The 25,640-nt window shown below is 35.0% G+C and overlaps 1 protein-coding gene across 1 annotated transcript in view; it reads right to left on the bottom strand.

Annotated features, from left to right (window-relative positions):
- Nucleotides 1-1,863: 1,863 nt before the first annotated feature.
- Nucleotides 1,864-25,640, bottom strand: part of Galphao (G protein alpha o subunit) — a gene marked incomplete at its 5' end in the record, with an annotated part of 25,901 nt that continues 2,124 nt past the window's right edge. The window contains 7 exons of the mRNA XM_018447434.1: nt 1,864-4,458; nt 4,547-4,700; nt 5,680-5,809; nt 6,411-6,539; nt 11,715-11,875; nt 14,274-14,415; nt 18,843-18,885. Coding sequence (XP_018302936.1) covers nt 4,271-4,458; nt 4,547-4,700; nt 5,680-5,809; nt 6,411-6,539; nt 11,715-11,875; nt 14,274-14,415; nt 18,843-18,885 — 947 coding nt within the window. The remainder of the gene's footprint in view (nt 4,459-4,546; nt 4,701-5,679; nt 5,810-6,410; nt 6,540-11,714; nt 11,876-14,273; nt 14,416-18,842; nt 18,886-25,640) is intronic.

Raw genomic sequence — 25,640 nt, 5'->3', positions numbered from 1 at the left:
ATCAGAACATTTTTTTTCACAAGGAAACATGCTATATTAGAAAAAGATATCAAAAAACTAATGTTACCAGTCAAAAGATCACGTTTAAAATAGGTATTTCAGATGGTCAAATCTTGAATTCTGTGGATTCTGTACCTGACTTAGTTTGGAACATGTTTCATTTTAACTGAAGACACAAAATATCTCGAAAACAATGCATTAAAAAAATATTTCAAATAAAATTTGTAATATTTCAAATAGAATTTTTCAAGAAGACCATCAGATGAGTTACTTAAATTTTGAGCCCACTGAAACCCAATAAAGCTATGAACTCAAAATTTAAATAGCTCAATTGATGGTCCTCTTCAAACTCTACAACTTTTACTTGAATTTTTTTTCAAAAATGCATTGCTCGAGATATTTTATGTCTAAGTTAAAATGATCAAACATGTTCCAGCCCAAGTCGGATACAGAATTCATGCGATTCTAGATTTGACCATCTAGAGTTAATTCAAATATGAACTTTCGATTGATAACGTTAGTTTTTTTTATATCACTTTTGCAATGTAACACGTTCCATTGTCAGTACGGTAACAGTAATCAAGTCGCGCGTGAGTAGCCGGATTCGACCGACATCGCAATCGACAGCGATCTGCCTCCTCTAATGAATCGATCGAAGTCTCGGCCGCACAGTTGATTCTCTTTGAACAGTCACAGTAGCTAAATTTGTTAGTAGTTAATACGATAATTTAAAGTTAAAGTAAACCTTCTATCAACGCTAGAAACCGATGTTTATGATCGGTCGAATCCGCATATCTTGCGACAACGACCACAGCGTCAATCCCATCGTGTTCAATCACTCTCTCGACAGAAAGCGCAGTTTGCTGGGCCCCACGATACCCTAACGTAGCTAGATTAAAATTTAAATCATGCGCATTGGCACGCGCTATTTGGTACGTTTGAGACTTCTTACACATATTTCTTCTTTTTGGTTTCCGTATAAATACTTTATCTAAGTCACTTTAGCTAAAGTCACAAAGTACGATTAACTCGTCTCACTGATGACGCCTCAAATGCCATCTACTTGACTACTAGTAACGTAGCTTAGAAGCGTCGGGTATCGTCTGATACTTGAAAAGATTAAAGATCAAATAATTTAAGATCGCTAATAAATAGCATTGCTGCCACACTCGAGGCTCGTTTCTAAAGTATCGATACTTCGTCACATTGCTATAAATCATGGCGGTTCGTGGTCCACGCGAGCGATACCAACGGTACAAAACACTTCTGAAGAGAGTATACAGTATGAACTCTCCTGTGAGATCTAGAAATTATCTCAGAAATATCTTTCAAACGGTCGTATCGTTCAAGTATCGTTCAAGCATTTGAGAGTGCATCCTTCTTCAAGTATCAGACGAGCACAAGTATCAGCGGCCGTTATTTTCGAGCCTTGCTTCAATTACATTCGTCAGCCCTCGATATATCATGAATTCGCGCTTTCCATCTATCCTTTTTGGGTGATTTTGATCTTTTTATTCCAAAGACCTTTGTATTGATCTCAACCAGAATCACTGTCGAAACAGGATCTCTGATATCTCGAACGATCGACTTCTCGTCATCTGATCCCGACAGGGCTTGAGCACAAAGATCGTAACTTGCCATAACTGTTCATGGAAAAAAATTAATTGAATGGTTCAGTAAAGCTATAGCTTGCTGCACGAGTTCAACATCGATAACTAAGAAGATTTGATGATTCAGTAAAGAAATCATATCTGTAATTATCAGTGTGCTAATACAGCTAATTCTTTGCTGAACACTGTTAATGTAACAAGTTTTCGTCATTATAGTAGCAAAAGTATGCGTCAGCTTAGCTAGCATGTTTTGTAAAAAATTTTGGTATATATATTGGATCGATTTTCAAGGAAAGTTATTTTTCCTGTATTCTTTTTTTTAACAAATCTGTTGTGCTATTACAACAAATATGATTATCTATAATCACTAATTTTATTTAGCAGTACAACTTTGCTACTTTAACATAGAAAACTAGTTGTCTGTATATTACGTAGATTTGCTGAATCAGTGAAGCTTTTAGTTGTTTTAATAATTTTTTTTTTCCGTATTTCCGATAGAGTTGTAAAACAACGTACAAAGATTTATCGTAATTGTTTTCAACAACGTATGCCGTTTATCCTTGTACATTGACTCATGACATTGTCAAAAACATCCTAGTATATTGAATTGTATATGACAATCTTCATGCGTAGGCCCCATATGCGTTTACTTCTCTTCTATTCCTATCATCCCTTCAGCTTCTCCTTTTCTGACGAGAAAGCAATCGAAGTATCGAAATGTGACGATGCTGATCATCGGTGGCTCGTTTTCTCTCGCTGGTATCTCCCCCAACGGTTACCATATAATAAAATATAACTTATGCGAGATAGCGCCGAGTACAGTACGATTGTGCGCAACGAGATTCTTACTTGTCCTGTCCCGGAAACGTACGTGTCTTGCACGCGCCTAAATGTGAGGTCCCATGTGTGCATGCTCTCGTACACTTTCCCTCGCCCATCCCTCTCTTTCCATACACTGAATTTAACTATCAGTATTGTCGGTACACCCCGTAGGAAAAAGAAAAACGGAAAAGAAGAAAAACGAAGCACTTAGAAAAATACACTCTTAGGATTCCCGCGAATCGCTGCAGCGCCGCATACGCGGGTGCACAGGATGTCTCAAAAATTGTGTACACACAAGTACGTGCATACGTGTCCCTGCTCGAACGCACGGAGCGTCCACGTGAAAATCTTGGATTCATTGTCAGTAAACTATCGACAATCGTTTTTAATTGTAAGAAGTCTCGTTATTCCGCAAAATTTTTTCCCTCGGTATCCGCGAGTAAGATAATGCGGATTATCTCGCGCGTAGAAATTGCGTGACTTTTCATTTTCATAATATTCCTATCAGAAAATTTCATCATACGAACGAATGATTTCAGAGTCACAAGGATTTCAAGGGTCGACGCGTTCTTACATATACTTGAAATTCGTGTACGTGCGCTAAAAGTATACTGTACATGACACTCTGTCGACGATCGTTAACGAAGGGAATAAATTTCTCCACCGTGAAAAATAATTTATGCGCGTGTATGTGCGTATGGATCGACATTTGTGGCTGTAAGGTTCCTGTGCCTAGGAATACCCCGTGTGCGTGGTCGTCGTATTAACTGCGTGATAATTTGCATGACGTATAGAAATGACATGAAATAAAAATAGAAGGATCTAACCGTTATATTACGAGAAGTAATCAACTGAGCTTGGAGATACTTCGCGATATCGACACCGCGCGTTGCTCTCTTACAAAATTTGCCGCGTTGTCCTTCAATCGCTCTCCGCTTATCAAAATGCAAATCTGGGAAAACGCATGTCGACGCTTTCGAGAGATACGTTCGATCGCGTGCGAATTTGCTCCTCGATGAAAGAAGAGACATAAGAGAATATATGAACGTGTATATGTGTATATATAAACCGAACTTCGAGTGCGCTTAGTAAAATCTGTGTGCGAAAATTGTGGGAAAAGATTTCGACTCGTATGCGCGGCGCGCACGCGTGACTCTTCCTCTCTTCCTCCGCATGGAGCGTCATGGAATGCTCGAGCGTTTCTATAGCGAAACAAGAACGAAGCCGAAAATCGCAGTACAAGTCTCGACGATTCTTAACATCGATGGCCAGCTTCGATTAAACGGTCCGCGACTCTCTCAATTTTGTACAGGACCCGTCAGTTTTCGTCACCGTCGACGATCGGATGCAAGCACGATTAACTAAGATCCTTTTCATTTCTTCGGCACATATACTAAAGTCGTGATATCGCCAATCGATCGCTTTCGATCTCGTTTCCTGCGAAAACGACATCTAATTCTCTCCGATGATCGGAGCCAACGATGGCCCACCGTCTCGTTCTTAGAGCACGCGTTTCTCTCCCGCAATCGATCGTTCTTTCTCGCTGCCTTCGTCAAGGAGCGTGCCATTTCTTCGACCGACACCACGAACGATTATCGACTTCTCGGATTCATTAGTATAAGACAAGACAAACTAAACGTTTCGCTACGCTTCTGCACAGCGTTGATAACGAAAGGGGTCGTCTTTCTCTCTCTTTCTCTCGCTCTCCTTCTCTCTTTCTCGCGTCGGAGTAGAACCGAGACGAGCCACGAACCCATTGAAGAATATCGTCCGGCCAGCCATGTCGTGGGTAACGTTTTCCTCCTCCGTTTGCGCTTAACGTAGAATACAGAATTAGCCTAGTAGAGACCGCAGCCGCGCAGATTATTGGCGATAATGACGTCTGTGACTGCGTCGAACACAAATTGAATGTTGTTCGTGTCGGTGGCACAGGTCGTGTGGCAGTAAATCTCCTTCGTGGTCGACTTGTTCTTCGCTTCGAACTGTGCCTGGATGTATGCAGCCGCTTCGCTGTACGCCTGCGCACCTACGACGAGCATTCAACGCTTCATTAGCTAACCTGGTTGTAAGATGATAAATTAGAACAATAGCATGTATTTTAATATATAATTTACCAGCGTATTCGGGAAAACAGATTGTAAGAGGAGACTTGCGGATTTTTTCCTCAAAGAGATCCTTCTTGTTCAGGAAAAGGATAATCGAGGTGTCGGTAAACCACTTGTTGTTGCAGATCGAATCAAACAGCTTTAAGCTCTCTTGCATTCGGTTCTGTAAAACATCAAAAGGACTAGTTACATTCTCATTCGTTTACGTGAGATATTCGTATAATTTCCCTTGACATTCTCATCATTCTCTCTTCTGCAAAACACTTAAATGCAGAAGGCTAATCAAGAAAGATACATTTATGTAACAACCACATTGGATTATATAAATAGCACGAATGATTCAAGTCCGTGATATGAAACTCGCTCCTCAAACATGATATTATATTATATTTAAAGCGATCCTTATTAGCGGACATGATACGTGGTACACTTGCTCCCCGCGCATAATCAGTAGAGACTACGATGGACCGGTATACAGGACACGAGATGCACGTCGTAATGGGAATTAACATTGGTAGGACGACGACACGCGTGTGTCACTATCGCATGCGAGTGGAGAGTTCAACGGAACCTTCCCATGTGTAGCGACCTCGGCAATTGATCCCTTGATTCCTCGGAGTTTCAGTTACGTGTATTGTCGCATTCCTAATTTGGATGTGATATTCTTCTGACGGATCGCCGTACGTTCAACCCTGCATACATACATCAACCGTGTCCAATGCTGATTATCTCGGATTCTCAAGGTAATCTCATGAATGCGCGCATTTACAGTCGCAATAAGAAGAACTGTCTTTATCATGTTTCGTGGATTAAAAACACGTTGCTTTTTCGCTTCGTTTATAATTATGTATTTATTTAAAAACATGATATATTAGCTGCGATAAAAACACCGAGATTCGATGTCTCTTAACTTTTTCTTAACAGAATGTGATTTTATTATATTTTAATGCAACATATAAATAACATTAATGATTTTTCATATAAAATATAAAACACATTAAAATTATTAAAAAAAATTTAAATTAGAAATTCATGATTGAGTTCAGATCGAACGTATTAATAAATGTTCAATTGAATATCCAAGTAAAAAGAAAATGAAATATTATGAATATTTCAGAAAGGATAAATATTAGCGTATTTACCGTCGTTTCGTCCTCATGCAAAACTTGATCGTATTCGGACATTGCCACACAGAAGATAATTGCAGTTACATCCTCGAAGCAATGTATCCATTTCTTACGCTCACTCCTCTGACCACCTACATCAAATAATCTAAAAAAAAAGATAAAATCAATTTGTTGTCATTTTAGTCTCTGAGTCTTTTAATTACTATTTCATCAAGATATTATTAGAAAATAATCTCGATAATCAACAAAACATCAATGTCTGCAGTCGTCACAAGCTTATGCACGTGTCATCTAATTAGTTCTCAATCGACACTTGATATCGCTGAAAAACCAGTATGGTGGCTTTAACGAAGGTATAATTATCTCAACACGCGTTTCAACCGCTAATGACACTAATTTTCAATCCTCCATGACAAACGGAAAGAAGCATCGGCACATACGACTCATCGTTCGGCTTCGTTCCAAGTAAATGCTCAAATTATCACGGTAATGACTCACACGTCGACCATTCATAACGGAGCCGCCTTGCATCTCCAAAGCACCGCGCTCGCTCGCGAAATTACACAAACAAATCGACACATAAATGAAGCAACAACGATTGATATCGTTATCATCCGCAAAACAATACTAATTAAAAATCTTAACTCAAATGTAAATTTATTACAATGCATGATTTATTGTTCTATTTTACTTTGATTAATATAAATTCTGATTTAATTTAACATAATCAGAAAATCTTGACTTACTTGAAGTTGAGGTTTTTGAATGAGAAGTGGACTTCCACGATTCCCGTCGTTTTTACTCGGGTTCTGAGAATATCCTGTTCCGTTGGCTGGTAATCCCTCGTTCCTAATCGATCCAAGTCATCCAGAAAGCTGTAAAGAACGATGAATTTATAAAAAAAACGTTGCAGAATTGAAGATATAAATAATAGAGATCTAATAAAAACGTGATCTGTTTAGCTAATTAAAGAAGTACAAACTCATAATTTTCATATATTTGTGGCTTATTTCTATACCAAATCAGCTAAAAACAAATTCTATGAATCCGAAAAGAAAATTCTTACGGTGTTCTTTTGCAAATTGCGTAATTAAAATAATAGTGACTGTATTATTGATAATATTATATCATTTTAAAGATGTTTATAGTTTCATAAATTAGTTTTTTTTACAGAATAGGATATATCTTTATTTATAGAATAGGAATGTTAGCATTATATATATATATTGCCTACTATGTCAGTTTTGGAGCCCATTTTATCAGACGCTCATTTTTGCATAACTTACGAAAAACTTAATTATTGCAAAATTGCAAACAGTATTATAAAAACTGCTTATACTATCTGATAGAAGACACTTTTTAGTTTGTATTTATGTTTTTGAAGTTGTATTTTTACTTTTTGTTTAAGAAATATTGTCTAAAAACAAAGTGGTATGTCAGTATCGGTGACCATCCCCTACATAACGTTTACATATTTCCATATCCAAAGTATTTCGGCAAATAATTATGTCGTATAATTTGTTCCCGTATTAAATATTTTATTTTGTTCGCTATTTCTTAAAATAACTAAATAATTTTCTTCTTTAATTAATTTCGATTTATTTTACAAATATGGTTTTTTTCGTATACATGAGCGTTTTCATCTTTGATCTTGATTTCTTCGTGAAGTATATTGTACAGTCAATAATTTTTTGAACGATTATTATCGATTCATTCGCCATAAATTCTGTTTATACATACAATAAATCCAGATTCAATTTCGAACAGTGAGAGCGTTAAGGTAGGAGTTAGGGCGCGGCTCGCAACAAGTAGCTGGAAGCGAGCGGATATAATAAATGGTGTTACTGTAATCGGGTCTTCGTAAACTACCGTGCGAACTAGCCACGAGGAAATGCTTCCGCCAGTGCAAATGCCTCGGAAGTTTCTCGTCGATTGTTCACAAAATCGGCACTATTAATTCAATGCCGCGAATAAGTACATAGAAAGAACAGTTTTGCTGAAGGATATAAAAATTTAGAACAGATCTGAAAATAATTTTGTTGCATCCTTAAATTAATTATGTACAACGCCTAAATGTTGATGCTGCAAAAAGTTTTGACTTTCTAGCAATCAGTTTCAGCGTCCTGCACAATTATTTTGATAATTCAACAAAATTATTTTCAGATCTATATCTAACTAGATTTTTAGATCAGCAAAACCGTTCTTTCCGTGTAACAATCAAATCCAATTACTTTTTTTTTTTAGAATATTGTTTCACAATATATTATAGGATATTTGCCAGAATTAATAGCAATGTTCAAACAAATGACCAAAAATTTATGAAACATTTAAATTATTAGCTTCATTGCTAATTAAATTATTAAATAAATTAATTAAATTATTAAATAAATAGTTCCATTAACTTAATATTTCTCGATATTAAGTATGAGTATTAAATATTGAATGATAACCTAAACAATAAATATTCAACAATGAGAATATTATAATAGATGCTAAAAATGATAATTATTTTTCGAAACAAAACCATCATATGATAATATCATTTTAGATAATCGTTAAAATAATTAAAATAATTTTTTATTCCGCGGGTTATAAGAATCGCCGCATATCCATACATTTTCCAAGAAGCGAAAGGAAAAGTAAAAGGTTAGGAAAAACCACGCAGCGCCATCTTTTTAGACATCTGATTACGGCGTTTAGGGGTTGCAACTTTGCAAGATGAGAGTTGCAAGATTCCTTTCAGCTTTCATAATGAAAAAAAAGGAATGAGATGAGAAAGGAGATTAATCAGAAGTTGATTATGAAGAGATCCAATGATGGATGAATTTCTGACAAGAGAGGAAGAAAAAAAAATGCAAACAAGATAATACAGTAGAATAGAAGATGGAACGCGAAAGGGTCCAGAATATGAAGGAGCAAGCGAGAGAGCAAAAGAGAGTGCGCAAGAAATGGAAGCGAAGATCGAAGCACAGGGAAATCAGGCTGCCATGAAAAATTCGACTATTCAAGACACACCAAAGCCGAGACGATCGAGTGAGTCCTGGTAACACCCCCCTGGGAAAAGGAGTTTAGATATTTCCGGCAACAGAGAAAAAAAGAAAACGCGAAGAGAGGAGAGAGATGCGAATAAACTGGTCAGAAAATAGGAGAGGAGGTGTAGTTTCGCCGGAACCCGATCGGCCATCTTGGTCGCGTGCCACGTGACACGGGCGTGGCGTGACGTCATCTGCGATCAATAATGACGAGGTGCGCACGAGGGAAAGGAAGAGAATCCCCGAAGAAGGCGGTAAAGAGAAAAGAAGAGAAAAGGACAGAGAAAGGAGCGTATTTCTCGTAATATTTTGACTATAAGAGCTCCCCCCCATCGTATCATCCCCCCTCCTTTTCACGACCCTGTCTTTGGACAAACCTGTCGCATTTCTCCCAACACTTACCCCTCGGGAAATTCACGTTATCCTCTTCCGGCCTGCGCGCGAAACGAAATTCCCGCTGCGATTCTATATATATTGTGTGTGTGTGTATATATATATATATATATATATATATATATATATATATATATATATAGCCGGAGTTCCCAAGGGTTATTCAAGAAATCTCATCCCTTCCCTCGAAATGTTCATTTTTCAGATTTCAGAAGACCTGCACGTTTGATGAGTCTTTGAACCGAACGAACCGAACTATGATTGAGTTCTCCTCACATCAGAATATCGAATACGAAAATTATCTTACATCGTGAATATAATTTAGGAATATTATAAGCAAATTGAGAGTGGAAAAATTTTCTTGCCGAAAATTCAGAAATTTCAATTCGAGAATTTACCGCGATTTTGCGTCAACGTATATAATGTTTCGACATATGGCATTTGCTGCAAGCAGAGGCAAAATTTCTTTTTCGCCCATTTTTTCCAATTTTTCGACAAAGGATTTCCAAGATTAATAGCATGTCGTGATACTGTTTTATCGTAAAATGCCAAACGGCACTAATCTATTTGTAAATTTAATCTATTAATATCAGCACGGTCATTTGTGTTCTATATGTATACAAATATAATCATAAATATATATATTTTTAAGCGAGTCGAATGCAAATAATTAATGTAATTATTGAAAAGTAGATTCGTATTTTGCATATTTCACGACTTTAATTGCGAATATCATGCGGTCTTATCGAAAAAGCATCGACTTTCGTTATACATAATTATTAAGGGCGATAAGGGTTTCCTCAGTGAATGATATTAAATGATGGCGAAAGAGAGAAAAAAGGAAGAGAGAGAGAGAGAGAGAGAGAGAGAGAGCGCGCGCACTTGCGTGTGCAATAAGTGTACTGTATGCAATATCGTGCAATCCGGTGCGAAACCGCAGTGCGGTTTATTAAAGTTAGGAACGGCGCCAGAAAACGGCGTGGCGTTGAGGAAAAAAAAGACCGTCGCCGCTCGTATTGCGTGCAAACGACAGAACACGTATGCCCCAATCGAGTCCTGTTGCTAATAGTTAGCGACAGGACCTCGCAACAGTGGACACACAACGACGACGTGGCATACATACTACCCTGATTACGCGCGATTAGATCTTTCGCGACCAACTTGTTTATACAACGCGTTGATTTCTCTTCGTGTTTCATTGTCAGTAAGGGGATCTCTCATGAAAAAAAAGGCGAAGCTTGTACGAAATTATCTTGCTTAGATTGTGAAAATGAGTTAGATTATAAGTAAAAATCTCGGATAAATCAAACGTAGAAACTGTTTCCTTGTCTCTTTAATCTTAATATGAGTGCATTGACTTTTTATCATGTAGTACTACTTTCGTAAAAAGTAAAAAGTAGAGTAATCAAAGAAGAGTCACAAATTCCTCATTCTATAATTCCATGACGTTTCCCTGATTTCTAAACAAAGTTTCATGATTTTTCCCGACTTTCAATAATATTTAAAAATTTTTTGTATTTATGTTTTAATTTGGAAAACACACACACACACACACACACGTTAAATATTTTGTCGAAATTAATGTTGCTGACACTGCTTGCATTTCTAATTGTTAAATCGATAGTATTTCTTTAATTGTTAAATTGATAATATTTTTCAAAATTGCGTAGGTATAACGTATATTAAATTTCTTTAAAGCCAAGAATTTTAATTGTTAGAAAATTTTATAAATTTTCCCGACTTTTCCATGATTTCTCTGACCGTTTTCAATTTCCCTAACAATTCCCTGATTTCCAGTTTTGTGGCAATTTTCAATTTTTCCCCGAAAATAGTCGCTCGCGGAGAACGTTGGAAAAACGAATTCATTTTTTTTTTAATCGCGTTATTTGCGATCGACGGATCGCTTGTCGAATGTTTTGATTCGACTTTATCGAGGGGAATAGATCCGCAATCATTACACGCGCTCAAAAGCATCCCGTAATAAAAAAAAACATGTGCTTAACGAAGATAACTGATGAAAGTATTGGAAAACGGCACCACACCGAGATGTACAAGCGCTACTACAAAATCAATATCCACAACGAAGGGGGAAATATGCCTGCGAAACGCATCGAGAAGGAGAGGAGGTACGACAAGTCTCACGTTCAGGATGAGGTTTGCTCCTGCTACCCTCCGCACGCACACGCCCTTTCGAGTACACGAATCCACAAGAGTAACGCACATTCTACTACAAGTTGTTACTTAAGCTTTTAAGCCTTAAGCCGTACGAAATCGACACAGTCACAGTTGAATGTGAGAAGAACAATCGATTATGACTGGTCAATTTCTTAAGACTTAGGTAATATGACTTGTTGCAGAATGGATTTAAAATTCAAGTTCCAAATTGTTCTATTTTCTCTTATTGCTACAAAATTTTTTTATATTTCCCAAAATAATTTTCGCTTAAATAATACAATTTAAACAAAATTTATAAGCATCCCCTTTATACATAATTTATAAATTTCTAACTGATAATTTGCAGCCGAATTAAACAGACCATTATATTTTTCGAAATTATAGTTATTAATTGTTTTGTATATTAAAAAATGTTGAATTTAATTCCTTCAAAGAATGGTCGCCACTTACTATTTTGCGGAGTCGTTCAACTGATACTCATTGCTCCTACCAAAGCACTCCTGCACTCCATTATCGTACCACAGCCTCTTCATAGCCGCCAGCAATTCTTCGCTAAAGGGCTCGGTGTCTTCCATTCTTTGTATTACGTCGAATACCATTTTTGCGTCCGTCTGGAAGCACGAAAAACATGTAAATCCTTATACCCGAAATATTCTTATCGCATCGATATATTCCCATCAATATCTAATTACTCTACTATTATAAAATAATAATAATTAATGAAAAAATAATAATAAATAATAATTAGTCGAATTTTTCCTTGTAATCTAGTTTGCACGCACATTTGAAAAATTTGTGTTAACTTTAACATATTTCACTTGTTTTAAACAAAATTTTTGTGTTAATTTAACACAAAAGAAATATGTCAGAAAATAACATAAATATTGTGTAAAAAAATTAAGACAAAAATGTAACATTAACATAATTTGTAAGTAAATTGTGAAAGTCAATTTTTTCAGTAAAATTAACATTTAGAATACGTTCAATTAACATGTATTTTATTCATTCATCTTAAAACTTTTAAACATTATTGTTATTTGTTAACTGTTATAAATTATATTATTTTAACACTAAGAAATGGTGAATATTAATTCAACACAAAATATTTAAATAACATAATGTTAAATTAATCAAATAAAAAATTAAATTAATTACATTATGTTAAAGTAACACTCGAATATGTTAAAAATTTCACACAATATTTTAACAAAGATTTGTGAGTGAACTATTTTCAACACAAATACAAAATGTTGTTTACTATGCAGGTGCCAAGTAGAATTTTATTTCTGGCGTAAAATCAATATGATTTACATAATGAATGTTATATGACTGTATTTTAAATATAACAAATAATCATAATAAATTTTTGACAATTCATCTATAATATATTCTCGTTTCAGATATTTTATGATCTTTTATTCCACGCACACACACACACACACACACACATGCAAAGAATTATAGGAGTTGTATGGTATTAAGGAGAGATGATCAATAATTATTCGTACGATCTTGGGGGCACGTATCCGGCCAGTCAGATCGCCTTACACGATCGCGCTTTAGACGGCTAATCAACCAGGCAACACGTTATGATTCGCCGTTGAATGCTCCATTCATTAGATAACGTCGGCATGTAGTAAACCACATTCTGGATGTCATGTCATGCTTCACAAGTTAAAATGGTCGATACACAACATTTAAATAACATACGAGATATATGCAACTGATATGCGTGTTATTGAACCGTTTTCATAATTTTGCATTTGACATTTCATTAAAATTAAATGAGCGATACGAGCATGGATGTATCTCGAGTATGGATGAGCTATATAAAGACATCGTTAATAAATTACATCGGAAATAAAAAGTAAATTACCGATGATTTCTGCGCATGTAATCCGATCTTTTTCCAATTTAATTGTTGACAAAAATTTGTGAAAATAAGAAAATTGTATTCGTTTTAATAAATAAGTGCTATAACACATTGACGTGATCGAGCTGGAAGTATAAAACAAAGTTAAAAATTTAAATTTAAAATTCAATGAAACGCAGACGTGTGTCAAACGTAATAGGAATTTACCTTGAAGTTATTGGGTACTTTCCAACAAGAGACATAAATGACACAGTGTAAGGCTCTGGTATTACATTTGTCGTACGACAAATTTTTTAAGCCTGTTGATTGACTATAGGATAGGAAAATCTGAGATTTTTTCTGTTCTGTAGCCAATAAAATGCTTGAAAAATTTATCGTACGACGTAATATTACAGGTTTGCCACAAAACTGGAAATTAAGAAAATCAGGAAAATATCAGGAAAACTGAAAACGGTCAGAGAAATCAGAGAAGTCAGAAATTTTATAAAATTTTCTGAAAAATTAAAATTCTTGGTTTTAAAGAAGTTTAATATCATCATAACATCAATCTGATTTTAATCAAACACCATGGATTTAAAATCCATATCATATTTTAATATTAACACCAACACAGTGAGAATTAATAGACACCGCATGGGTGTTAAATCCACACCGATATTTTTTAGAATGTACTTGACAATTAAATGCAAGTAGTATCAACAACATTAATTTACATTGCTATATTAAATTAATCTCTCAACCAAATAGTTGACGATTTCTAAATCAAGATGAAACTACAAAAAATTCAACATATTATTAAAAGCATCAGAGAAAATCATGAAGTTTTTTTCTGGAAATCAGAGAAAAGTTATAGAATGTTAGAATGAGGAATTTATTTCAACCTGTATTTATAGCTTAACAGCGAATCATTTCATCTTTGTCTAATATTAGCAACCCACAAGAATGTAATAATAATTCACTGTGTTACACTGTGTCACCTATGTCGCTTGCTGGAGAGCGCCTATTTTGAAGTAACATCTAAGATGTGCGTAGCGCATCACGCGTATTATATTTCAAATTTATAGTTCTACGGAATCTCTCCCCGACAACAAACTCCTATTTTCTCAAGTATTTGAACAGACACAAATGCACATTACCTCTCGCTCGTTGGTTGAAAAGCTGATGCCCAGATTAGGCATTGCTCTGAGAATAGCGATTAGAGATTGTATCGTGTTACTGTATACGACGGGTCTGTACTGCTTGAAGTCTTCCGGCGTGAAGCCGCTCTCGTGGATAATTCTGAAAGCAGAATCGCACTCGCGTTAGCACGTCCGCAAGGTGAAACACGCACACAGGATGTCTCTCCTCTTCGTAAATATTAGGATAAGGATGGTTAGTTTAAGACAACATTTACTTGTAAAATAAGGAAAGAGGGAAAAGACTACACTTAAGATTGAAGCAATTTTCTGGAAAAGCAGAATATGTGTCGAAGGAGGTGTAATATCGATACTCGTACTTATTCGATACGATTCGAATGAAGTAGACACGTGGACATCCTCCACTTGATTTAAGCGCCTTCGGCTCACTCGCAAAGGAGTTTGAAATCGCGCTATAATATACGCGTATCACGTGCGCAACGGCTCGAATTAATATATGCCACGTAGTGCACCCTGTGTAAACGCATATATGAATTGCAATGCGCGCTACACTCCGTAACTTACATGAGTGCCCATATATATCGTAACAATGTTCGGAGTCAACACAGGTGAATTATAGAGTCGGCGCCGCTATGTATACAAGTGAAAACATGGTGTAGCATTACGTGGAATAGATCTATGTTCGTACCAGCGGTTAAGTATACTTTTCTAGGTATAATCACTCGCGAAAAAATATTCTAGATATATTTATGTAATTATATAATTTATAAATTTTTTATAATTTAAAAAAAATGTAAATTTGGATTCAGATAATATACATTTACATCCAAGAGAAGCCGAAGGACTTTTAAAAAGTTAATTTACTTGTACAATATTATTCTAGCATTAATTAATTCTCTTTTGTCGTATACGTCATCGTGTACAAACATTCGAAGAATTTTAATTTCTTTATTAAACACATATCCTTGATTTTCCTTTCTAGGTGTAAAAAAAATTAAGAGCGAGCAATCCGGACGTTTTAATTAACGGATATTAATTATAATTTGTACAGCAATATTTTCCAATGTAATTCCCATCGTCGAAGTGACTATCGCGCAAACGTTACAATATTTAATGGTATGTTATATGTATCTCAACAAAGAATATTGCATTGTCCATTACGTTAATAAATGATACAGAAACAGTGTAGCGGCGTTCGCTGTTTCGAGAGTAACGATATTAACGAGACGACACGGAGAACGCTATATGTAATACGCACGCATACGCCGCTAGATTTATGACTGCTCGCACGCGAGAAGAAAAACCGGCTACATAAAAGTGTGCGTAAAATCACGCTTCGCTCGTACTTTAGTCTCGAGTACCGACTGTTCCTTGCATTATGCGCATCCATAAATTATGCAACTGCGGTGTACAGGAGATACGGTTGTATGAAAAGAAGCTTGTTTTAAGAACATTACGAATCTATAATTTTCTAGGTTTCGTGTATAATCCTATACAACGTGATAAAGTAACTATAACATCTATCGTTTTTAACCTCTTTTTTTCTAATATAACATTGATAATATATCAGGATTTCTTTATAAAGAAGTAATAATATTTCGAAATTGTAGTCCATGGAAGATCTTTGGCATTTTTATCCAATATGTTCTATCTAATATGTTTTATCCGGCTTAAAAAAAAAAGAAATATAATTAACTTCGAAAATAAAAATACTGAGAATCAAAAAGAAAAGCTCCTCGATACTATCTAGATACGAAGAGCATCCCTATTCACAACTGACAGCTTCCCTTCCATTGGGAGAGCACGCACAGCGGTAACTTTGTTCGTGGGACCCCTTGAACAGGGCCCATTCATGGCGCAGGTCACAGGAAGAGAGAGACACCCCACAGAGGGAATATGCTAATCTACACGAGGAAGAAGGGGAGAGAGAGAAAGAGGGAGGGAGAAGGAGAATACGGTGCCAACATCTCGGACGAGCGCGCGTATCACGCAACAGCTGCTGCCCTCGGATACGCGCGAGCGTATCGTAACACTGCGAGTATCGATCTTCGAGGCGAGGCAACAGTTTGCCTCGAAATAATGCCGATGTACGGACGCGAAAAGATTAATCTATTATTTGCACACGCGAGAGATGGACACGCGCTATTATTCGACGTTCTGCTTACTTTCGAAGCGCAGCAGTGATAATTCAGAAAATTGCGCCTCTCTCTCTCTCTCTCTCTCTCTCCCTCTCTGTGCAAAATACAGTGTAAAGAAGTTCGGATATAAACGCGACTTGAGATTTATTTAATGAAAAAATTATGTCCTTTTAAAAATAATCAATATAATATATATATTAAAAATTATCAATATAATTACTCAATTGTATAAAGACAAATAGTTAAATCTCAAGGGTTAAGAGCAACAGCAAGTTGAAATATGCCAATGTTTTAATCCATATAAACAATGATAAATATACGTTTCGACCAATACATTAAGATCATTTTCAATGTTAATAATAACCTAATAATATACATAATAAAAAGAAACGTTTCTAAACCTACATGATAACGTACTTAATTCTAAATTAAATTTGAATTTAACATTCATACAATAAAACCTGTTATTTTCTTCGTCTCGCAATTAGTCATTAATGACTGTATGGATTAAAATATTGGCAACATTAATATTTCAACTTGCTGTAGCTCTTAACCCCTGAGATTTAACTATCATGTCCTTTTGATAATACTTACATAAAATAATAAATAAATGCGCAATCTTCCAAGTATTTTTCATGTGAATTTGTCTATCAATAATTTTGCGCGATATTCTTTCTTTTTTAGCACAGTTGTTATATATATATTTTTCAATGAAATCCCTAATAATAATTTTGATTGAATTAAGAAGATTTAGATCATCATTAAGATTTAGCCAAGTAGCAGAATTGCGAGCGAAAAATACTTTTATTATAAACAATGAAACAAATCTTAAATAATTTAATTGCCAAGTGAATAAGCGCATGCGTTATGATTCAAGTCACTTAACTTTTAGTAAGCAAACTGAAACGTACTTAATTAGAAATCTGACTCATTTCCGACCAGTTATTAAGTTATATCATTCAAATTTAAGCAGCATCGTTTTTGGATGGAATAAATCTCTCGCGAAACAAAAATCGATTAAGTGAAAATTTGATCGCTAAAAATAGTAAAACTAAAGACAGTCAGGATTAAATTACTATTAACAATAGTAAAAAATAAGAATAAAATAAGAATACATATTTTTATCATTTTTTTAGAAATAAAGATATACTTGTTTTATATGGTAAATTAAAAAACAAATATAATTTACGTAAAATTTAAAAATATTTAAAAAGACATTCTGATTACATATAAAAGATATTATATAACTTAGATAATGAAAAACAGAGAAGTTCGCAGAATAGAATTTAGAATTAAAACAATTAAAGCTGAACTTTAAAATATAAAAATCTGGCGATCTATTCGAGGATCAGGAAAGGAACGTGGGAAAGTATTTCTCATAATCAGTCTGCAGCTGACTGATGAGTGTTCGCAAATTAGCATTTCCGTGACGTCGCGAAACATCAAAGGATGCGAGAATTGCAGACATCGCATTGTACCATTATATCCACAACCCGTTCTTGACGCATTCTTCGTGTCGTCTCATTTTCCAGTGGAAGAACCATTAAATTCTCGGGTAACGAGTCCAAAATTCATCTAATTACGCACATACATGCACGAGATGAATCATTCTCATAACTGCGTGCGCTATAATTCTGAGTAAGTTTCCGTATGATCCACAATTGTATTTTTTCGTAAACTTTACAAGTTTGCTTCTCGCAATCGTTTGAATGATTTTATTCAATCCAAAGTTTTTCAAGATTGACAAATGTAAATTGGAAGTTGTTACATACACGAAAAAAAAAATATTTAAACAACTAAAAACTGATTCATACACACACACACACACGCGCACGCACGCACGCACGCACACACACACACACACACACACACACACACACACAGCCAGTATATAGTCATTCTTCTATGTTAAATTAACAAAGTTATACAGCTGAAAATTAACGATTATAAATAGTCATATTTGTAATAATATGGCTTTGTTAATACAGCAAAGATAACTTTTTATGAAAATCAATCCAATATATAGATCAAAATTTTTAACAAAACGTGCTAGCTAAAATGGCGCATACTTTCCGTACTGTAATGAAGAAAACTTGTTACATTAGCAATTTTCATTGTAGCCAAGAATTAATTGAATTAGCATAGTAATAGTTGCTTACAGACATATAATTTCTTTGTTAAACTATCAAACCTTCTTAGTTATAAATATTGAACTCGCGCGCGCAGCAAACTATAGCTTTGCTGAATCAGCTAATCTATTTTTTCCGTGTAGTTAACTTGGTTTTAATTTAATTGGTGTAATCGGGAACGGTCGATGTGTGTTAGGAATAAACAATACATATGGATGTAATCACGTTTCAATAATAGAATCCCCCTCCTCCAAATGATAATTAGCGCATGTAGCGCGAAGCGCTAAGACGATTATACTTACTTCATTTGTTTCACGATCGTACTCTTGCCGGACTCGCCCGCTCCTGAAAAAAACAAAAGAGGGGCATTAATAACTGAGAGCGATCAAGTCTCTTACGATTGCATATCGCCGAATTACGTTGCAAAATGAACTTTGCGCGTTGAACAAAGGAAAGATAAGCCTCTTACTTTCCATTTAATTCTAAGCGGAATTTACTCGGGAATTTACTTTGAGACTTATAATTCCAGAACTATCTTTGATGACATTTTGTATCAAACGTTGAAAAATTGTGGCGAATAATCCCTGTTTATTAAATTATCATCGAAGAAAGTTCAGTTAAAAGTTCGTCAAAGAATTATGTGTATTAAAATTTGCAGTGATAGATTATCTCGTATATTGGCCGTGTTTCTATATGTGATGCCAGTACAGTGAAAATCTATAGTTCACGTTACATATACTATGGACTTTCAATACTGGCAGTATATATCAGAATACGACTATTAACTTGTATATTCATTGAATTGTATTAAAAAAAAAGTAAAGACGCTTCTCGTAAAGTCGACGACATTAAATTGTAATTTTCTATCAATAATTTTATAAGAGAAATGATCTCACGCAGACATCACTAAAATCGGATCGACGAACGCATTAGGGCAGAGTCATATCGCAAAATATGCCGCTCTATATAACCGGATACGTCGACGGAACTCGCTTTTCCTGCTTACCGCAAGCCTCCGCTCTCCCACTTTTAAAAGCACTTCCAGCGTAAGTAGCCATCTATAATAGCTACTCAACGGTTAGAGCCCCGTTTAGCATCAACTGAATACACGTGAGATCTCAAGTAAATGCGCCCTGTAAACGGCGACCGGGAAGAAAGTAGTTTATCTCGAGATACTGACGATGATCCTCGTCGCGTTCTCGCCGAGGTAAAATATTGACTAGAGCCAAACGAGTTGTAAATTTGTCTAGAACTCGCCGAAATCATCATGTTCACCATCGCGACTCTTCTAACTTCTAAGTTCTATTTTACTCCGATAAAGTACGAGTAGCTTTTAGTATTCAGTAAAACAGTAGGCGCTACGCCTCGATAAAATAGAATAAAATAAAATCCAAGCACTCTATTTTAGATAAACTTAGAGAGCTCCCGGTAACGCCTGTATTAAGTTCTATGTTATAACTTTCATAATTGCATACGGAAAAAACGATTTTGTTGAAGTATCTAAAAATTTAGCTAGATGCATCTGAAAATAATTTTAATGGATTATCAAAATAGTTACGTAGGAAACATAATAAACAATGCTACAAATTATTTCGACATTCTAGCAATCAGTTTCCAACATAATTATTTTAATGATCCAACAAAATTATTTTCAGATCTGTATCTAGCTGAATTTTTAGATACCTCATCAAAACCGTTCTTTCTGTATGGAACGAAGAAAGTTAACATATAAAATTTAATATAGGAATTATCGGGAGTTCTCTAAGTACAGTTTATCCAAGATTTATCTAAAACCAAAATCGAAAAAGAGTGCTTGGATTTTGTTTTATCCTATTTTATTTTACTTCAGCAGAATCGTCTTTTCCGTGCAGTCTGATTCATCTCCTGTACTATACTGCATCATATACTTTCGGGAACACGCTTATTATTCATACGACTGTTTGTTATACCGTTTTGGTATGATTTAGAGCCAGATCGCGTTTACTATGGCGCCACGGTAAAATTTGGCACCTGTCAGCCGCGTTTACTACACGCTGAAACTTTGCCGAAACCCAGAACTATAAATGATCGGTTTATCTTTCGAATCCGGTCCAGAAATGCACGTCGGTACGCATTACTTCCTGCAGCTGCGTTCTCATTCACCTGCTCTATTCGCGGAAATATGATGCGTTGTGAGGGCGCCTTTATCCATCACAAATATGATAAATGTGGAACGGAGATAATTTAGATAAATTTGAGTGTCCACAGAGCGCTGCAAGAGACAAGAAACTGTTTGCACTTCATTGACGCTATATCAGTTTAATATGAAATCAACCTTACATAGGAATATTCATGAAATACAAGAGAATATTACAAGAGAAAATTAATACCAGCTTTTGTAGATTAAACATAAGTAACATTATAAAACAAAGGAATAAATTTTATGAATTCGCGTGAATACATGAATTAGTATTATAAAAAAGCCATAGCTAAATTTATAAAAAAAGGCAGAAATATTTTATTCATATTTAATACAAATTTTATGTATAAAATATCACGAAGAAAAGTTCATTCAACAAATTTCCATATGTCGAAGATCGATTGGATATTATTTTTATTCATTGGCGATTAATTATTACTAAAAGCAACATAATATATATTTTATTGAAGTTGCAAATTCGTATTAAAAAATGCATCTGATTTTTCAATAGATGCATTTTATTGCAACGATATCTCTTTTAATAAAAATTTTTTATTTCGGAATATTTAGAAATAAAAAATTATTTTGTTCTCTTCAGAAATTCTACTCTTTTCGATTATATCGTAAATTACAGCAAATCCTACGCAATTCTACATGCAGTTGCATTATAACTCTGAATCGAAAAATGAAATATTAATTATAATTAAATATTGAATGCAACATAGCATACGGAAAAACACTTCACGTTGTTGGTTGTTATAAATTATAGGCTCCAATAAATTGTATTTTATTATGTTGCCCTCCTAACATTTTGGCCAGTTTCCCGCGCAAACATTCCGTGCCCTTTGCCATTTTACCACCGGTATATGCACTCGATATGCAATCAATGCCGTTTTTATAGTATGCTTAATGTTTACAAAATCTTTCATGACTTCCGAAGCAAACCGTCTATGTGAACTAGAATTCTCTCATAAATCCTTGGATATATTCGATGCATTTTGTATATAAAATACTTAGAAAATGTAGAAGATATAATATCTTTTTGATGTATATTTATTCAATCTTTCTGTAAATTCTCATAATTAATTGCTGCACTGAAATCTTAGAATCAATTTAAGTACATCGAAATAAGAAAAATTGTTTAGACAAAATTTCTTTGTGCTTCTAAATCTGAGCACAAATATTCGAAAAGATTGAAGAAATAATAACAAAAATGGAAAATTTTAAAAAAGATCCTGCCGTCATCACAAAACTGCAATAAAAAGGCTACATTTTCTTTTTTTTTTTTTCACGTATTTTTAACATTCTGTCTACCGACACGCTGCACTCAGCGACAAAGAAGGCGTCTCAGTCGCTGACATTTTATGCCATAGAGCTGCCCTGCGTCACCTTGAAATACGCAACGTGCGTTTGTATTTCGCAGTCGAGGTACCATTAATCGGATGAAAATACTCGCAGCCAATTTGCGCATGTACATACACGTACATTCGTCGGCGAATGACGTCACTGGTTACACCAACAAACAGGACCCATATTTCGCTAGAAAACGTATCTTCCACGGTGCTGGCACGTCGCATTTCAAGCTAACGATAGAATGTGATTTTTATGATGCACGGTATGTCCTCGGAAGTCTATCATCGTTAAAAATGAGAAGCCTTCAGCAAATTAAATTTACATAATTAAACAAGAAAATTTTACTTATCAGTTAAAAGCAAAACAATTTTACACTAAGAAAAACGTTTGGTTGAAATTGGACGAACTAGAAGATTCTGATTATATATCCAATCAGATTCTGATTATCTTAATTAGAATTCAATAGATTTAACCAGAAAATTCTGATTTGTTCATTTCCAACTAGAATTTTATTTTTAATACAAAAAATTGTATTGTATATAAATGTTATATAATAGTTATATATAATAATTTGATGATTTAAGAGCATCTCTAATTTTGTTAACACACAACCTTACAAATGCTTTCTAAAGATATCAAAGTAAGTAATCACTTAATATTTTTTGTACATTAATCAAAAATTAATTCGGGACATGAATGACCCATCGTATGTAGTAAAGGACCGAAAATCGTCGTGTGTCCTAAGGATTAAAAGGATGCGACGTGAGACATACCCAAAAAAATAAAATCAATATTGACACACCAGACACCAGGTATATTCTTTCGCAAAACGGAAAGCGAGAAAAGGCGAGAAGATAAATTGAAAACGTGCGAAGCAATTAGTACGCGGACCGATAAACGGAGACAATACGTCGGTGTATTTTATGCCACCTCCGCACTGATTTTGCCTCTAATTATAGCGCGAGGCCGACGAAGGATTTTTCATTAAGACTTCGAATTACAGAGGTATTACTAGCGCGGTAATATGTACAAAAGATGATAAATATTAATAATGGCGTTCGTCTTATTAATATCGATACAAAGACAACATGATAAAATATCAAATTTTTCGACACGTAAAGTGGCGTCTTCGATGAGATTTTAAGGTAAAAAATTTAAGTTTTAAGCCTTAAGCCATAAAAGATTGATCGATCATAGTCGATTATTCTTCTCACATTTGACTGTAATTGGTCAATTTCTTACGGCTTAAGGTTTAAGCTTAAGTTTCACGCTTAAAATCTCATTGTAGGCGTGGTTTAATGATACACCGACAAACAGAGTGAGATCATGAATGTATCTTATGTCTATATATTTGCCTGTGTTGTGCCTATAACGTAATCATTGTATGTACGTTATGCAATGCTTCCTCGTAGGAATTCTCCAGGCATGATTTAGCTTGAGAATTCATTATTAATAATTTAAGATCGCATCTCAATCTTAATTTCCATCTTAGGATGTCAACGGAACAAACAATTTATTCTATTGACATTCTAATCTTTAAAACGCTTGTACTATTATAGTTCCCGTACTTATTTATAATCATAGGATTTTGCTAAAAAAAAACTGAAAATCAGGAAAAAATCAAAGACATTTTTGCAAAATTTTCTGAAAATTAAAATTCTTGGCTTTAAAAAAATCTAATATACATACATGACACCTATGCAGTTTTGGACTACTAATTTAACAATAAAAAATGCAAGCAGTGTCAACAACATTAATAGTAATTTACATCGCTATGTTAAATTGATCTCTCAATAAAATATTTAACATTTTCTAAATTAGGACAAAAATAATACAAAAAATTTTTTAATATTATTCAGGGAAAATCATGAAATTTTGTCTGGAAATTAGAGAAAAGTTATGGAATTTTAGGATGAAGAATTTTTGTGACAACTCTGTATGACAATTCTATTCTGGAGGAACAAAAACTTATTACAAATATAATAATTCCCACATATCTATGTCAACGGAATAATAATAGCGTACATTTTCTCTTAAATTATGTCTGAAACGTTTCTGTCATCTAAAAAAAAATTCATTAGGCGTTCTGTTTCTGGTGGAATATACCAGAATAAATATGTTCCTGATGTGAGAGATGTGACTCAAGTGAACGAATATAAAATGCCGTTGAAAACCGCACGTTCCCAAATTATCCTCGTGTCGTCCGTATGCCTCTAGCTTTAAAAAAAAGTCTGGCGATAGATTTTCCCTGTAGACTGAAAATTTCATGGCTCTCATGTTCCGCAGCCCGAGGGATGCTGACACGTGGCAACAGTATGTGTCCTGGCAAATATCAGGTCTCCCGACAGCCTCTGTCGGAGCAGGTTCCCGACAGATATCCCAAACGTGGAGACCGGACGAAAAAAAAGAGAGAAGAAAAAAAAATCTGATTTATTTTTCCAGCTCTGTCTCCAGTAATCTCAACGCCGTCTATTTCGGTGGAAATATTTTTGGCGCGCGAGATCCACGTTGCATATCATTTATCTATCCCTGTCATTTCGGTTTTTAAATCGAAAAGTTCCTTCTCGATCCGGACTTGCGATTACAAGCAAACGAGATGCGCTATCGCGCGTCATCTCGGTCGCATCCCAAAGCGTTGACGTCACCGATGAAATGCCAACGTCATGATATCTGATGTCGACGCCAGTAATTATGCGCCTCGAAGCGTTCCGGCGTGAACTGAAAGAACTAACGTTGGATGAGCGATCGGGCATTACCCTTCCGCAATAAGGAGGAACACGCTTGTTGCGCCATTCTTCCGGTTTTACGTCGCGTTCAATTTCCTGCATGCTGTCGATTTAAAAAGCCGGCGCTTTATCCGCGAGAGGCGCTCGAACACGCGCGGGTATCAAGACGAATCGCCTTTGATCTTTTAAAGCCGGGATAACTTAGAAAAGAGTCTCGAAATATTATCGCAATCTGAATCTGAAGAATTCATACGTTTTCTCTGAATGACCCGATCAGACTCGAAACGCTATTTTTGTTGTATTATTGTTTAGCTCAATTATATTACAATATATCTTTAATTTAAATATTATTTTCTTATGATTCGTAGCCCTTCTCAATATTTCTATTATTAATTTATATTAATTGAACCATATTACACGATGTATTATAAATAATTAAATTTAATAAAACGCTTAAGTGTTAATAGCAGTACTACATAAAGTTTTAACATTCTAGCAATCGAAATTTAAACATCCTATATAATTATCTTGATGGTCTGAACAAAATTATTTTCAGATCTTTACTAAATTTTTAGATACTTTAGCAAAACCATTCTTTCCATGCGGACGGAACGTTTCGCTTTTTTTAGGAAAACATCGCGAATCAATTTCTGGCGTCACGTCGAAGGTACTATAATCGTAGAATTGCGATGATTCTTGCACGCGACGAAGAACTTTGACATAATTGGCTTGTGATTTGGCACGCATTTAGAAAGTTAGATAGATCAATAAAAACTCCGGAAAAGAGAGAGAGAGAGAGAGAGAGAGAGAGAGAGAGAGAGAGAGAGAGAGAGAGAGAGAGA

The sequence above is a fragment of the Mycetomoellerius zeteki genome, unplaced genomic scaffold, assembly GCF_001594055.1.
Source record: "Mycetomoellerius zeteki isolate Tzet28-1 unplaced genomic scaffold, Tzet1.0 scaffold202, whole genome shotgun sequence".
NCBI classification, from domain to species: Eukaryota; Metazoa; Arthropoda; class Insecta; order Hymenoptera; family Formicidae; genus Mycetomoellerius; species Mycetomoellerius zeteki.
Note: the sequence above shows the minus strand (reverse complement) of the source record. Positions and strands in the feature narration are given on the sequence as shown.